Source organism: Rana temporaria, chromosome 5 (genome assembly GCF_905171775.1).
Source record: "Rana temporaria chromosome 5, aRanTem1.1, whole genome shotgun sequence".
Lineage (NCBI taxonomy): Eukaryota > Metazoa > Chordata > Amphibia > Anura > Ranidae > Rana > Rana temporaria.
The window spans coordinates 210,801,165-210,816,753 of NC_053493.1; the positions used below are offsets into that span (position 1 = coordinate 210,801,165).

The window sequence follows — 15,589 nt, forward strand, 5'->3', positions numbered from 1 at the left end:
TGTCCTGTTTGGGGGGTGGAACCCTTATCAGAATACAATAGCACAGCGGGGGAGATCGCTGTATCTGCATTGTTTGTGTTAGTACAGCAATCTGTCAGGTTTTTATTTGATTCAGCCAAGTGTGTACCCCAGAGTTTGTTCTCAACGCAGCCACAATCTGAGTAAAAAAACCTATCCTTGCTAGCAGCCGCAAAGTAGGACTCATGCTTTCTGTGAAAAAGCCAATATCTCATTGCAGAGGTTAGTCTTTCTATTTATGCTGTGACTGCTTTTTAAAAAAAAAAATATTGATGTGTTTAGCTGATTTAAACTGAAGGTTCTACTGGGACAAATACCTCATTAATGAAATATAAGAAAAGTAATCTGATTTCGTTCTATGAAGAGGTAAGTAAAACCTTGGACAGAGGGGTGGCTGTGGACGTGGTATACTTGGATTTTGCAAAAGCGTTTGACACAGTTCCCCACACACGGCTAATGTGTAAGGTAAAGTCTACAGGCTTGAAAATATCAGTTTGTAAATGGATAGAAAACTGGCTAAAATACAGAATTCAGAGAGTAGTGGTTAATGATTCTTAGGCCCCTTTCAGACTGGGGTGGGAGCCGCGGTGGTGGTATAACGCCGTTAAAAATAGCGGCGCTATACCGCCGGGATTGTCGTGGGAATCAGCCGCTAGCGGTGCGGTATTAACCCCCGCTAGCGGCCGATAAAGGGTTAATACCGCCCGCAATGCGCCTCTATAGAGGCACATTGCGGGCAATATTGCCGCTGTTTCCCATTGTTTTCAATGGGAAGGAGCGGTGAAGGAGCGGTATACATGCCGCTCCTCTCACCGCTCCAAAGATGCTGCTGACAGGAGATTTTTTTGTCTCCCGTCAGCGCATCGCCTCAGTGTGAAAGCCCCCGGGCTTTCACATTGAGTCTGCAGTGAAGGAGTTTTTCAGGCGGGATAGCAGCGCTAGTTTTAGCGCTGTACCGCCTGAAAAACTCCTCAATGTGAAAGGGTTCTTACTCTGAATGGTCTAAGGTTATCAGTGGTGTACCCCAAGGTTCAGTGTTGGGACCCTTACTTTTTAATATCTTTATAAATGACATAGGGTCTGGGATTAAAAGTACCATTTCAGTCTTTTCAGATGGCACCAAACTATGCATTGGATATAGGATGTCTCCAATTTACAAGCCAAACTCAATGCACTGACTAATTGGGCGACTATATGGCAGATGAGGTTTAATGTTGATAAATGTAAAGTTATGCACTTGGGGGCTAAGAATATGCATGCATGGACTCCAGAGAGAGCGATATCATTTTGCTCCTGTACAAATAGTTAGCAAGACCTCATCTGGAATATGCAGTTTAGTTTTGGGCACCGGTTCTCAAAAAGGATATCGGGGAACTGGAGAAAGTGCAGAGAAGGTGTAACAAGCGCCGCTGCACTACTGCTCCTCTCCCTCTATGGGCGCTTCAGCACCGTAGTGTGATCCACGGTGGAATGCATACGGCGCTCATGCGATGACGTCATCGCCGGGCACTGTGATGCATTCCAGCATGGAACGCGGAAGTGCGTCTTATACGGCGCTCTATTTTGAATCCGACTGCAATGTGTTACACCTGATCTCCTGCCTATAAATGCCTGCATAGGAGATACAGGTGTTGTTCTATTATTGCCAGCCGTATCCCAGCCATTGCCAGCCGTATGTCAGTCGTGGAGCAGTGCTAGAGTGAGCTACAGCTTGTCAGCATGGAGGCCCTGTTACATCAGCCCTTTCCTGAGCTCCCTATGCTGCACACCGTTCCTGGAACCACTACCACTACTGTTTCAACTACTATTACATAGTCTGCTTATCAACATGTTATATGGGAGATACTACTATGCTAAATCCTGCTTGCTAAATACTAACTAAAAGTCTCAGCAACCTACAACATACCAATGCTATGTCTATCTAATATATGCAGCTATAAATACCTCATCTATGCATACTACATACCTGAGCTATACTGCCTCCCTCTTGCAACTAATAATGAGCTATACTGCCTCTCTCAAGCAATACTAATGTCTCATAAGGAATTAATTCAAGTATGCTACTGTAATTACCTAAACTACTTTACTACGTATACGCAGGTGCTATTACGTTACTATAGTACATACTTTTCTTGGCTAAGGGTTGATGCTATTTCGTGGCATCTCCCTTAGTAACCTAATACATCCCTGCAAGCTGCAGGTGATATCATGTAGAGAACCTCCAAACTCCTGTTGCTAGGAGCGACCCCTGGGGTTCCTTACTGTAATCACGCGCATGTAGAGGTGTATTGGAATATAGTCCTTGAAACTAAAATATATATTTTAATCGCTATGGTCTGGTCGCATGTTGTAATGCTTCCATCCTTAGTAAATCAACGTCCTTCTATATGTGATAGGAAGATGATTTAGAGACCCCCCAAACTCCTGTTGCTAGGAGTGACGCCTGGGGCTAATAATGAGTTGTCGCATACAGAAGCGCATTGAGGTCCTTGTATCTGCAGTTGTGTTTCACTCCCGTTTCTCCAGTGCTGTTACAGAATAATAGAACCCTAAAATGAATCCAGCGGAACTTGCAAACCATGTTTTCACCCTTACCCAGAGGGTAGACGCTCTCGCTCACACATTGCAAAACTTACAAGCAGAAAACCAGGCTTTACAAGAATTGGTTACCCCAAATTTACCTCGTCTCCCTCCTGAGCCGAAGGTGAATCGACCTCCCAATTTTTCTGGTGATCGGAAGACCTATAGAGAGTTCATTAATGCCTGTAAATTGATGTTGGAACTTCGTCCTCGCACTTCTCCCAATGATAGGATAAAGGTGCTCATCCTCATATCCTATTTACAAAGTGAACCTCGTGCTTGGGCAAACACTTACCTAGAAAAAGAGGGTCCTATCCTGAATTCCTGTAACCAACTTCTTAGCAACAATGTCTCTGCTATATGACGACTTCAATAACAACTTACTGCTGAAAATGCGATTAGGAATCTCAAACAAGGTAGACGACTAGTCGAAGATTTCATTGCAGAATTTCAGAGATGGGCTATTGAAACTGAGTAACCTACGTAACTACTATTGCTACTACTACTACTACTACTACTACTACTGCTATTGAAACTACGTAACCAATTTCACCTTGGTCTTTCTGAACCTCTCAAGGTTGAGTTGGCTCGATCAGATATCCCTCTTATTCTTATGGACATTATACAACGTGCGATCACTATCGATCGTAGTTTGAGAGAGACGAGCTGAACGGCAATCAACTGCAGCTATATCTGCCCCTATGCCTAAAAAATAGAGTTTGGTTCCTGTTGATGAAAAAATGGACATTGCCTCCACACGTGGCCCACTTACCTCATCTGAAAGACTTTGCCGCCGCACGCTGAATCTCTGGCCTTATTGTGCCTCATCTGAACATGCCATCTCTTCTTGTCCTCTTGTAAAGAAGAAGAAGGATGAACTGGTATCAAGTTAGAATTACTGTCAAGGCCATGTTGGATACAGGCGCATGTGGTAACTTCATTGACTCAAGCCTTGTTTCTTTGCACAAGATTCCACATTTGAAGAAATCGGCCCCTCTCTACTGTACCAAACCCAACCTTTACTGACTATTTCTGAGTTATGCTCTCCTCCATAATGGCAAGAAGAGCTTTGTGGCTTAGGCAATGGATGGCAGATGCCTCTTTCAAGTCTAATTGGTGCCAAATTTCCTTTGGCAGATTAGCCCCGTTTGGCAGCAAATTTCTAAGGTGACAGGGGGCAAGTCGGGATTGATCCCACAAGATGTAAAACCCAGACAGCAACGTCAACTGGAAAGAAGACAGTTTATGGGCAGGTCAAGGGATTTTAGATCCTGTAGAGTATCCAAAGATTTCAGAAGCAGATGGAAAGTGCCTCAGACATTGATGGCACGTTTGGCCAAGTCCAAATCTGCTCCTTCCCAGCAGTATAAGCTCTTTAGAGGGTGCCAGGTTGTGCCACTTTGCGCACGTCTGGGTGGAACAGATCAAAGACCATTGGGTCATGAAAGTGGTGCAGGAAGGTCATTGTTAGCCCTGGTGTACCTTACTTTACTTGCACAAAGTTTCCTCAGGGCCAAAGGAAAGTTCAAATAGTCTTCAAATACATCCAGTCACTCTTACCCAAAGGTGCCATAGAGCCAGTCCCTATTCAAGAGAGATATTGAGGCTTCTATTCTCCACTTTTCTTAGTAAGGAAAAAACAGGAGACTTAAGACCAGTATTAGATCGCCAGGCATCGAACAAAAATATCAAGGTACAGAATTTTTGAATGGAGTCTCTACAGTCATTGATACAGGCCACCAGACAGGGAAAGTGGATGTCATCCTTAGAATTGAAGGATGCATACTTACATGCCCCAGTCCACAAGAAGTTCCACAGGTATCTACGGTTTGCAATCATGTAGTACCATTTTCAGTTTTTCTGTCTGCCGTTTGGCCTGTCAAGGTCTCTGAGGACATTATCCACTCCCTGTCATCTTGTGCAGGATAGGCCTGCCAGTCTTTTAATATTTAGACGACATCCTGCTGGTTGCCCAACATCCTCAAGTTCTAATAGATCATCAGGAGATTCTGGTTCAAACCTTACTAAAGTTTGGATGGGTAATCAATTGGCAGAAGAGCCAACCTGTGCCCACACAGAGGATGATGTGTCTGGGGCAGTCCTGGACACCCGCAAAAACACAGTAGAGCTTCTGGCAGAGAAAGCAGCAGGCCTCATCGCCCAGCTAAAGAGGTGGTCAACCCACCCATACCTCACAGCCTCCCAGTGTCTCAAACTGCTGGGGTCATTATCGGCTACTATATTCATGGTAAAATGGTGGAATTCTTGAAACAATGGAAGAGCGGTTCCACACAGCAATGGATCAGGATATCTCCAGTGATGAGGCGGTCCTTCAATTGGTGGCTGAAACCATCGAACTTGGCGAATTGTCACCAACTCAATCCAGGGTCCCCAATGGTGATCACATCAGATGCATCGGCAGTGGGCTGGGGAGCACATCTCAACGGGCTCCTAGCCCAATGTCGGTGGAAAACAAAGAAAGGCTTCCAATGTAATCGAACCAAGAGCCTTTTTAGGAGTTGAGAGTGTTCTGGGAGCAAATACAGGGAGCCAATGTAGTACTCCAGATGGACAACAAAACTGTGGTCACATATGTTCCACAAGGTGGAACTTGGAGCCAAACACTCCTATCAGAAGTCTCACCCGTTATGAATTGGGAACAGCAGAACCTGGCAGGCCTTACAGCCATGTATATTCCAGCTCCTTCAGAACTTTTTAGAGGATGCACTAAGTCGCAAAATGCTGGACAACAACAAATGGTCATTGTTTCAATCAGTAGTGTTCCCCAAGATTTGCAACAGTGGAGTCACCAAGACATCGATTTAATGGCATCTCCAGTCAGCAACAAGTGTAAAATTTACAGAAGCAGAGACAGTAGATGCACTCAGCTGCAGGTGGGTGTGCAATCTAGTGTATGTATTCCCCGCCAATACCTCTGACATTCAAATTGCTCAACAGAATACACAGGCATCCAGGAGTAGTGATAGCGATGATATCCTTCTGGTCCCACAGGCCATGGTTTTCTTTACTGCAGTCTCTGACACTGGAACCTCCAATCATTTTACCAATTGTGCCTAATCTTTTCCAACAGGGACAAGTAATCCATATGGACCCCATCAAATTTAATTTAGCTGCCAGGAAATTGAGCGGCAAAGATGAAACAAAGTGGGGTGTTTAGCCACGGTCAAAAAGACACTGCTAAAGGATATAGAGGCCACCACAAATTATAAGTATTCCAAAGTTTGGGAGAAGCTTGCCATCTTTATAGAGGCATGAGGTTTTGATCCCCTATCTCCACCAGAACCACAAATCTTGTACTTTCATCAAACAGGTCTAATGTAAACACATTTAGCGTTCAGGTCTCAGCCCTGTCAGCATTTTCAGGAGTGAAATGAGCCACTCATCTGTTGGTTTGCCAATTCTTAAAGGCTTGTAGCAGAGTTTGACCTTCAAATATATCATTGTTCCTCCTTGGGATCTGCAAATAGTGCTTGATATGCTGCCTCAACCCCCCCTTTATAGTGGATCAGTCAATCTCACTATGGAACATAACACTGAAGACAGTATTTCTTATAGCCATCACGTCAGGAAGAAGAGTATCCGATATCCATGGTCTAGGTCATAAACCCCCATATTGTTTTCATTTTACGGACAGGGTGGTACTGAGGAATCTCCTTCAGCATCACCCTAAATTAAGCAAATCATTCCACTGAAGTCAAGATATTGTCCTTCCAGCAATGCAAGGGGACTTTTCTTCCCCTACACAGGCGTTAGATGTCGGCTCAACCCTTACGTTATATGTAAAAAAAGACTGCCTCCTTTAGGAAGATGGGGAATTTGTTAGCCAACCTAGGTGGTGCGAAAAGAGGGCTAGCAGCATCCACTAGAACTTTGGCTTTGCGGCTAGTCAAGTCCATCAGGAGAGCTTACACGGCAAAAAGCCTGGAACCTCCAATAGGTGTGAAGGCCCATACAAACAAAAAGTTTGGCGGCTTCATGGGCAGAATTCAAGGGAGATTTGTATTGTTACAAGAATGCCCCCTTGGGGGAAGTGGCTTACTTATATTGTATAACCAAACCTGTGATTGGTCAGGGGGCAGAGCCTAACCATTTATGTATGCTGTCATGCCTATGTATCAGGAAAGGAAAATTACTGTTGGGTAAGTATACAATTTTCCATTAAAAAACAGTGCTGCAATTACACTTGTGTGTCCCAGTGCATTTTAATGTTGGAAATCTTGGGTTTCATAGACAGCGTTGGTCTAACACTAAGCCCAGTAGCTGATTGATTTAGCTCCTAAAATTGTAATCCTGCTAAATAAGAGCTCTCCAGAACAGTGTAAAACAATGCTTTCATGTTGTATTTAAAAGGGAAATGTTTTGACATCGCCTGTGACTCCATCTGCACTTTCAGCAATGTGCATAGGGTCCAGTATTTATCTACACATAGGGAAAAGCTTATCGGTTGCTGCAGAGAAGCCTAAGGGGAGCTCAGTCATGTCTTTATCGACTGGATCCAGAACCCAATGAGGAAAAAAAATTGTAAACAAAAAAATATTTTCTATGTGTGGTAATCTGCTGCCCTTTACTGGTAGCTGCTAATATCACAGTGTTTATGTACAGTTATGTATTAGCACTTCCTGTCACTGGCGGGCTGGCTGAAAAAGCCTTAGAAGGAGGAAATGGAGGGAGGAGCTGAAACCACATGTCCACATACAAGAGCCGCTTTACTGCAATAGTGTTTTTATCAAGGCCAGATACTGTAAGATACTGTTAGATAATTGTTCCTGTGTTCTGGCTGTTTTACTGTAGCTGCCCTTAATCTCTTGATCCGAATCCTATTGACAGGCAAGTCTCTGTCCTATTGTTATTATCTCACATGCAAAGTACTAGCTAGCTAGGTCTGTGCTACTGTATGTCGTAGTCACCTTCCAGTATGTTAGCAGATTAACCTTTTTTTTGCAATAGCGTTATTTTAGTTATTTGCAGCCTCCTGTTATTTTAGGTAATCGTGTTCCTTCTGGTCTGGGATTCTAAAGCTAGTTTTAGCTTAAGGTTCCAAATCAGCAAAGCCTAGATTCAGGGTAGGCTAGATTCACTTTTGGTAGTTAGAGGTCTGGTTGCATGGCAGATTAGAAACTACTAAAATGGAATTAAAACACAGAATAGATAGATTGACTCTGAATTCCAGTGCCTCTCCACAGTTTCTGCATGTGAGAAGCTGCATCCCAGGCCGGTTGGACAACAGTTGGATAATCTCCCCATCACAGCTGATCTTGTCTTTAGGTCTTCACCACAAGGACAGACACCAAATCACAATCTTCCTCAAGGGCCACTGCAACTTAGCTTTGCTGCAACATTCATCTGGAGGCATCTTTATCAATAACTATACCTAACTGGGTATATATGCACAATTCTACCAGGACTTGTATTGGGCCTTTTGCTGATAATACCTGGCTGTACTGTACATTGGATGTATGTACTACTGTTTATAATTACTTATATAAAGCTTATATTATCTCCATGATGGTGTGCATTTACTATGGTTAATGTTATATGCGGGTTGCAGTAGTTCTTCTGCTTCCAATTACTATGATTAGATTATTGGTTAATTTTCCAGACCTGTTCACAGAGGCCCTGTCCTGGGTGAAGACACTGCCTACTTTATTCCCCCCCCCCCCCCCCCCCACCTTTAAAAGATGTATGATAAACACTTGAATCAAACAAATCATTAAAAATATTTTTGCACCCATTAATCACAAGGCCACCAGGAACAGAATCCATATGTTTAAACAGCCTTCTCTGATGTTCTTTTAAGTTTCTATATGTACACCAGATAATAGGATTAGAATTTTTCTTATGAACTTTTAATGTGTTTACATATGATTTGTTTTAGGATTTAACATATGGTCATATTGTTCCCACTATCCAAACACCATATAATAAGCATAGACTGCATAGTACTGTATATGTAAACCCAATCACTAACTCATATAAGTTTAAAAGGTTAGTGGAAAAAATAATAAAAAAAATAATAACTCTTTTTATTTGATTAAAATGCATTAATTTTTAGTGATTCTGCCATGTAGGTGCTTGGCCAGACACTTCCTGTCTCCCCATTATACTCCTGTGTTGTTACAATGTCACACAGGCTTCTGATAGAAACTACAAATAGTATACGTACAAGCATTTTTTTACAAAAATAATAGATCTAAAGTTTATGTCTACTTTAGGGTAATACCACGTCATTTAACCAAAAGATGTAAATATTAACATGTACATTTTTGTTCATACAGATGTGCAATAGATTAAAGGCATTCAAGTTTTACTTACTGCACTGTCAATTCCGAGAGTGAGAAGCATGATAAAGAAAATAACAGCCCACACTGAAGAAAGTGGAAGGGTAGCAATAGCCTCTGGATATATGATAAATATCAGCCCAGGCCCTGGTGGGAATAAAGAAAATGATCCATTACTATTAAACCACCTACCAATTACAGGAAGGAATGGGAGGCAAGGGAAAGGAAAGAATTGAAGAAATCCAGGAAGTTACATATTAAAGTAAATATAAACTGTACTGTGTAATAAATAATATAAAGTTATACTGAACTTTGGTTTTAGGGTTAGATCATACATTCAATCATTTCTCTAAAGATAAATTAAATTCATTCATGTTGCTGTTTGGAATGATAAAGTTACACAAAATATAATTTACACACAGTCATATTAACAGACCTTAACAAACCTTAAGTCAAGATAAAAGGTCATGGTAAACTTTCAAAACAGTAGACGTGTGTACAACAAAAAATGTATTTTTTTTTTGTTTCGTTTTGTCTCGTTCCGTAGATTCGTAAAGATTCGTAATTTCGTAAGACGCAAGTTTTCCTATTCGGACCAGTTTTATTTTCGTTTATACTGAATGATTCGTAATTCTGTCTATTTATTTTCGTTGATTCGAAATTCGTAATTGTGTTAGATAATAATTTTCATTTAATGGATTCGTAGTTTTGTACTTTCGTGAATACATTCGCAATCTCGTATTTTAGTTTCATTTTCAACACGCACCTAATCCATATTAAAGCCTCGTACACACGGTTTGGACTTTTTGCCAACAAACTTGAGCACGTTTTCAAAATTATCGGACAAACTTTTTTGGTTTTCATCAGACAAAAGTTCACTCTGCAAACGGACAAACTTTTTGGCAACAAAAGTCCGGCCAACTCCCTTCGGACAAAAATCCACGGAAAAGTTTGTTTGAAGTCCGATCGTGTGTACGAGGCTTTACACTGTCCAATGTGACTCAGCACAAAAGAGATAAGCTGATTGGCTAAGATATTAAGTAAGATACATCACTCACTAACTACACTGCCCAGTGCCCATTCGAACGATTCGAGTACACAAATTTACAGACAAAGAAACGGATTTACAAAACACACAAATGAAAATACGAACATACGAATGAAAATACGAATATACGAAATTATGAACAGACAAAGAATTTAAAATATGGAATGCAAATCGTTCGTTATATATGTCATTTTCGTTCTTTTGCTGTTTCGGTGTTTCGTATTTTAGTAAGTTTGTCCAATCGTACGTTTGTATTTTCACTTGTTCGTTATTTTGCTTATTCGTAATTTCCGTAATTTTCGTATTTTAGTACTTTCAGCTATTCGGATGTTCGAATTGATCCGAATGTACGAATACTAACAAATTCATACGAAAATTCATTTGTTACGAACGGAAACGCACATGTCTACAAAACAGGTTATTTCCACACAGTTCAGAAGATCTGTTTTACACACCAGTGGCTGCAGCCATGCTGTGATAGAGAGCAAGTCTCTTCTGCCATTTTGACAGCTTGGATCTGCTGACAAGAGTTGTGGGAGAACAGAAGCAGTGGGAGAGAGGGACAGGGTGTAAGGTGTATACCCTATGCACATTGCTGAAGTTTTTTCAGGTCACCCAAAGTCCACAAGAGGTTAAGGGACATAAACTTATATACACTGCTCAAAAAAGTTAATGAACACTTTTTAATCAAAGTACAGCATGAAGTCAATTAAACTCCTGGGATATTGACCTGGTCAGCTAGGTAGCAGAGGGGGTTGTTAATCAGTTTCAGCTGCTTCAGTGTTAATTAAATTACCAACAGGTGCACTAGATGGGCAACAATGAGATGACCTCCAAAACAGGAATTGTTTTACAGTGGAGGCCACTGACATTTTTTTTCCCTACACATCTTTTCTGACTGTTTTTCACAAGTTTTGCATTTGGCTAGGGTAAGTGTCACTACTGGTAGCATGAGGCAATACCTGAACCCTATAGAGGTTGCACAGGCAGCCCAACACCTCCATGATGGCACATCAATACGTGCCATTTCCAGAAGGTCTTAAAAAGCATGGAGTAGATTCCAGGAGGCAGGCAGTTACATCAGCAGGACCAGTATCCGCTTCTTTGTGCAATGAGGAACAGGATGAACACTGACAGAGCCCTACAAATAGACCTCCAGCAGGCCACTGATGTGAATGTCTCTGACCAAACAATCAGAAATAGACTACATGAGGGTGGCCTGAGGGCCCAACGACCTCTAGTGAGCCCTGTGCTCATTCCCCGACACCGTGGAGCTTGATTGCCATTTACTATTGAACACCAGAATTGGCAGGTCCGTCACTGGTGCCCTGTGCTTTTTACAGATGAGAGCAGGTTCACCCTGAGCACATGTGACAGATGTGAAAGGGTCTGGAGAAGTTGTGGAGAACGTTATGCAGTCTGTAACATCGTTCAGCATGACCGATTTGGTAGTGGGTCAGGCCTCGTACACACGGCCAAGAAACTTGACGGGCAAAACACATCGTTTTGCTCGTCGAGTTCCTTGTGAAGCAGACGAGGATCTCGGCGAGCCAAATTTTCCCATTCCCGTCGGGGAAAAAGAAGACATGCTTTCTTTTTGGGATCTCGTCGGTTTCCTCGTACACACGACCGGTTTCCTCGGCAAAAAAAAAAACCCCCAGCAAGCTTCTTGCTGGTTTTTGCCGAGAAACTCGGCCGTGTGTACGAGGCCTCAGTGATGGTCTGGAGAGGCATATCCATTGAGGGACTCACAAAGACCTCTACAGGCTAGACAATGGCACCCTGACTGCCATTACGTATGGGCTGAAGTCCTTGGACCCATTGTCAGACCCTTACGCTCATACAGAAGGCCCTGGGTTCCTCCTGGTGCACGGCAATGCCCAGCCTTATATGACGAGAGTATGCTGCCAGTTCCTGGAGGATGAAGGAATTAATACCATTGAATGACCCCCACGCTCACCTGACCTAAATCCAAAAGAACACCTCTGGGACATTATGTTTCGATCAATCTGATGCCGCCAGGTGGCACCTCACTCTGTTCAGGAGCTCAGTGATGTCCTGGTCCAGATCTGAGAGAAATACCCCAGGACACCATCCGTCGTCTCATTAGGAGCCTGCCCCGATGTGGTCAGGCATGCATACAAGCATGTGGGGGGCATACAAACTACTGAGTACCATTTTAAGTTGCTGCAATGAAATTTCAGCAAAATGGACTAGCCTGCTGCATAATTTTTTCACTTAGATTTTTGGGGTGTCTCCAAATTCAGTATAGATATCCAGCATGCTATTTTTCCCCATTGAGATCTGATGTGTTTTCAAAGTCTCCCTTTAAGTTTTTTGAACAGTGCATCAATCAGTATACTTACCATCCTTGGCAACATCACCAATAGGTACATTATGCTTTTGAGACATGTATCCAAGGAAGGAGAAGATGACAAATCCAGAAAAAAAGCTTGTCAGGGAATTGACTGATGTTGTAATAATTGCATCTCTGTGAAAACAAAAAAACAGGGTAGAAACAGCCTAATAAATTTGGAAACCACAAGAGACAGACAACAGTCAAATCCTGAAACTAAAATGATTACTCTCAGTGAATCTAGTGTACTTTTTGCAAAAGCTATGGGGCTGGTACAGAATATAATTTGCAGTGTCATGTTCCCTTGCTCCCCCACACTAACCATCCCTCCAGAATTGTGGTTGGGTAGCACCTATACTATTGATAACTGCATTTAGAGGCCCAGATTCAAGTAGAATCGCGCAATATTTGCGTGGGCAAAGAGCAAATTTTTTTCTCTGCGCCCACGCAAATATTGCGCTTTGCCCGCGATTCACGGAGCAGTTGCTCCGTAAATTGCGCGGGCAATATGCTAAGCAGCCGGGCGCAAGGCTGCCTAATGTAAATGATCCCGCCGGGGGCGGGAATCATTTAAATTAGGCGCGCTCCCGCGCCGAGCGAACAGCGCTTGCTCCGTCGGGAAACTTTCCCGACGTGCATTGCGGCAAATGACGTCGCAAGGACGTCATTTGCTTGTAAGTGAACGTGAATGGCGTCCAGCGCCATTCACGGTTCACTTACGTAAACGACGTGAAATTCGAACGTCGCGAGCGGGAGGCGCAGCTATACTTTAGCATTGGCTGCGCCTGCTATAGCAGGAGCAACCTTATGCTAAAGGCGCCGTACGGAAACTCCGTACCTTGCGTGAGAAGGGCCCGCGCAACTTTTGTGAATCGGTGGTAGTATGCAATTTGCATACTACACGCCGATCACAAAGGCCGCGCCCCCTAGCGGCCAACGCAAGAATGCAGCCTGGGATGTGAAGGCATAAGGAGGCTTATGTTTGTCACATCCTAGGCTGCATTCGGTGTAACGAGGTTCCTGAATCAGGAGCACTCGTTACACCGGAGCAAGTAAGCACATAGGTTGCCCATAGGTTGCGCGGGCGCAAGTGCTTCTTGAATCTGGGCCAATATGTTAAAGAAGAGCAAAAAATATAGGCAACAAATGTTTATATTGAATAGAGTAAGGGAGGTCATTTTGAGTCCCATTGGGAAGATTTCCCTTTGGTTCCTGTTCCATAACCAAAACAGGAAGGCACAGGATATCTCTGAAAATTAAGGTACACCCTTGGGGACTCCCAGGTGTCCCCATTGGAAGGCTTCCCCTCTATTACTTTTCAGGGGACAACCCAAAATCTGGGAATTTCTTTCACTTTCAATTTTAATGATAATGGTATTCAGGACATATAGAGAGGGTGAATTTCCCAAATTGGGGCACAGACTCTTTCCGAAACCCAAAAAAGTGTTTTGCCTTTGGTTGTACTTTAGCTAAGCAGTGTCTATGTCATGTCTACTAATGCCTGCCAGCACTCTATGTATATTTAATTTTTGTTGCCAATATGTGTAACCCTATTCTGGAATTCCTTAGATGTTTCTCTCTTCAGGTTACTAAGATAACATGTACCTATGTGATAACTGAAGGCTGAGCAGTTGCAAGGTGGGAGCATGGGACCATAGTACAGTCTCTTTCTGGTATTGCCTCCTTGTGTAGTGCAAGTAGGAGCCCCAAATGAGAATTACCATGGGCATAGTCCTCACATTTGTCACATATTTTATCTTTCACAGATTGTATCTCTTGCACTGATTTTAAAGGTTTATTTAAAACACAAAGAGGGTAGGGGTGGGTGAAATATCCAACAGTAGCACATCTTCTCAAGCTGCAGGACCCCATGGAGCTCAGCCTTCTCCTATATATAGTAGACAGAAGAAGCATCCATTGCAACAGAAGTTCCTGTGTTTTCTCTGTACCAGGTAGTGACTGAAACAGAACTGTGGAGGCTCAGGTATTACTCCATTGTCCCCAGTAACATTCCTTTAGTTATTGGATCAACTTGGGTAAAGTGGTAGACCAGTGGAGATTCATGTTTTGCTCCAGTGGCTTCAGTGATATTCTTAGTAGCAGTCAGATTCGTGTGGATAAGACCTATTTTTAAGCATCCAGTAAGGTAGGTCTAGAGGTTAAGGCACCCTAGGCCTGTCATCCAGTCCAGCACCTCAGACCCAGGCCAAAATAGAGGCAGATTAAGGCAGGCCTTAAGAAAAACATTAAGTACTACGAGCTGTCAGAATGCGACTCTACGGAGGTTTGAAGTAGGTACTTGTGGTTGGCAAGTTTTTATCCAGAAAACAAAAACATAATTTTAGTCCACTCTACTAATGCACAGACGAGATCTAGGTAAAAAAATGAATAATTGTCTAAAGAGGCTGTGTCATTTTAAATACAGTATGTCTCACTTAAATCATAATAATTGATAGGTAGGCTTTGAGCAGCATTCCTGAAACCTCCAATACTTTCTATGCCACTGATGTAATATGTTGAAGCAGCAGCACTGACCTGTAAACAGAGTCCCAACAACTATAGCAGCCAATGCCACTGCAACTACAGCAGCTGGTAGTTTGCATTTTCTCCTCAGGTTGTTTGGTTTTTAGTAGAAGTGATTTGGGTGACTGTAAAGTCACTCAATCATTTCTACAGCCTGCAGAATAATCACTGTCCTCCACCCTCTTTAACCTCCCCTCCTGCCATGTGTTCCATGCTCACTTGTCCCTCCTGGGTGCCTAGGATCATCATGATGGGTGCCAGCATTAAAAGTAACAGGCTATCAGCGAACATGCATTCGCTAATCATCCCTCTGACTAATGACACCGGAAACAATCAGCTCAGATCATCTCCAGTTTCAGCGCTGTCATTCCCCTCTATAGCGGAGGAAGAGTGAAATTGAGCAGAATCTGTGCTCAGTTAGCTTTAAGGAAGTGCAGAGATGACGTCAGGGATCTGATAGATGCCTGATATCTCCTTAAAGAGAACATATCACATACACTATGCTTTCATATTCTAGGGCCAGCCGTTACTGTTAAAGGGTAACTCCACTTTTGTGGGGGGGGGGGGGGGGTATAGTAAATAAAAAAAATACTATAGTGTATACAATTGTGACTCAAGTCATATTGTGATTGACTGTTATTAAACATTACATTTCTTTTTCAATCTGTAATTTTCTGTAAAATACAATGCAATTCAACTGTCTGGAGGTTTTCTATACACAGATAGTATACAGAACGCCCCCTGAAAATAAAATTTGCTGCTTGT

The 15,589-nt window shown here is 42.7% G+C and overlaps 1 protein-coding gene across 1 annotated transcript in view; it reads right to left on the reverse strand.

Annotated features, from left to right (window-relative positions):
- Nucleotides 1-15,589, reverse strand: part of SLC6A3 (solute carrier family 6 member 3) — an 87,224-nt gene that overhangs the window by 32,407 nt on the left and 39,228 nt on the right. Inside the window, exons 7-8 of the mRNA XM_040353528.1 lie at nucleotides 12,312-12,436; nucleotides 8,932-9,044 (exon numbers count right to left, since the gene is read on the reverse strand). Of these exons, the coding sequence (XP_040209462.1) occupies nucleotides 8,932-9,044; nucleotides 12,312-12,436 (238 nt within the window). The remainder of the gene's footprint in view (nucleotides 1-8,931; nucleotides 9,045-12,311; nucleotides 12,437-15,589) is intronic.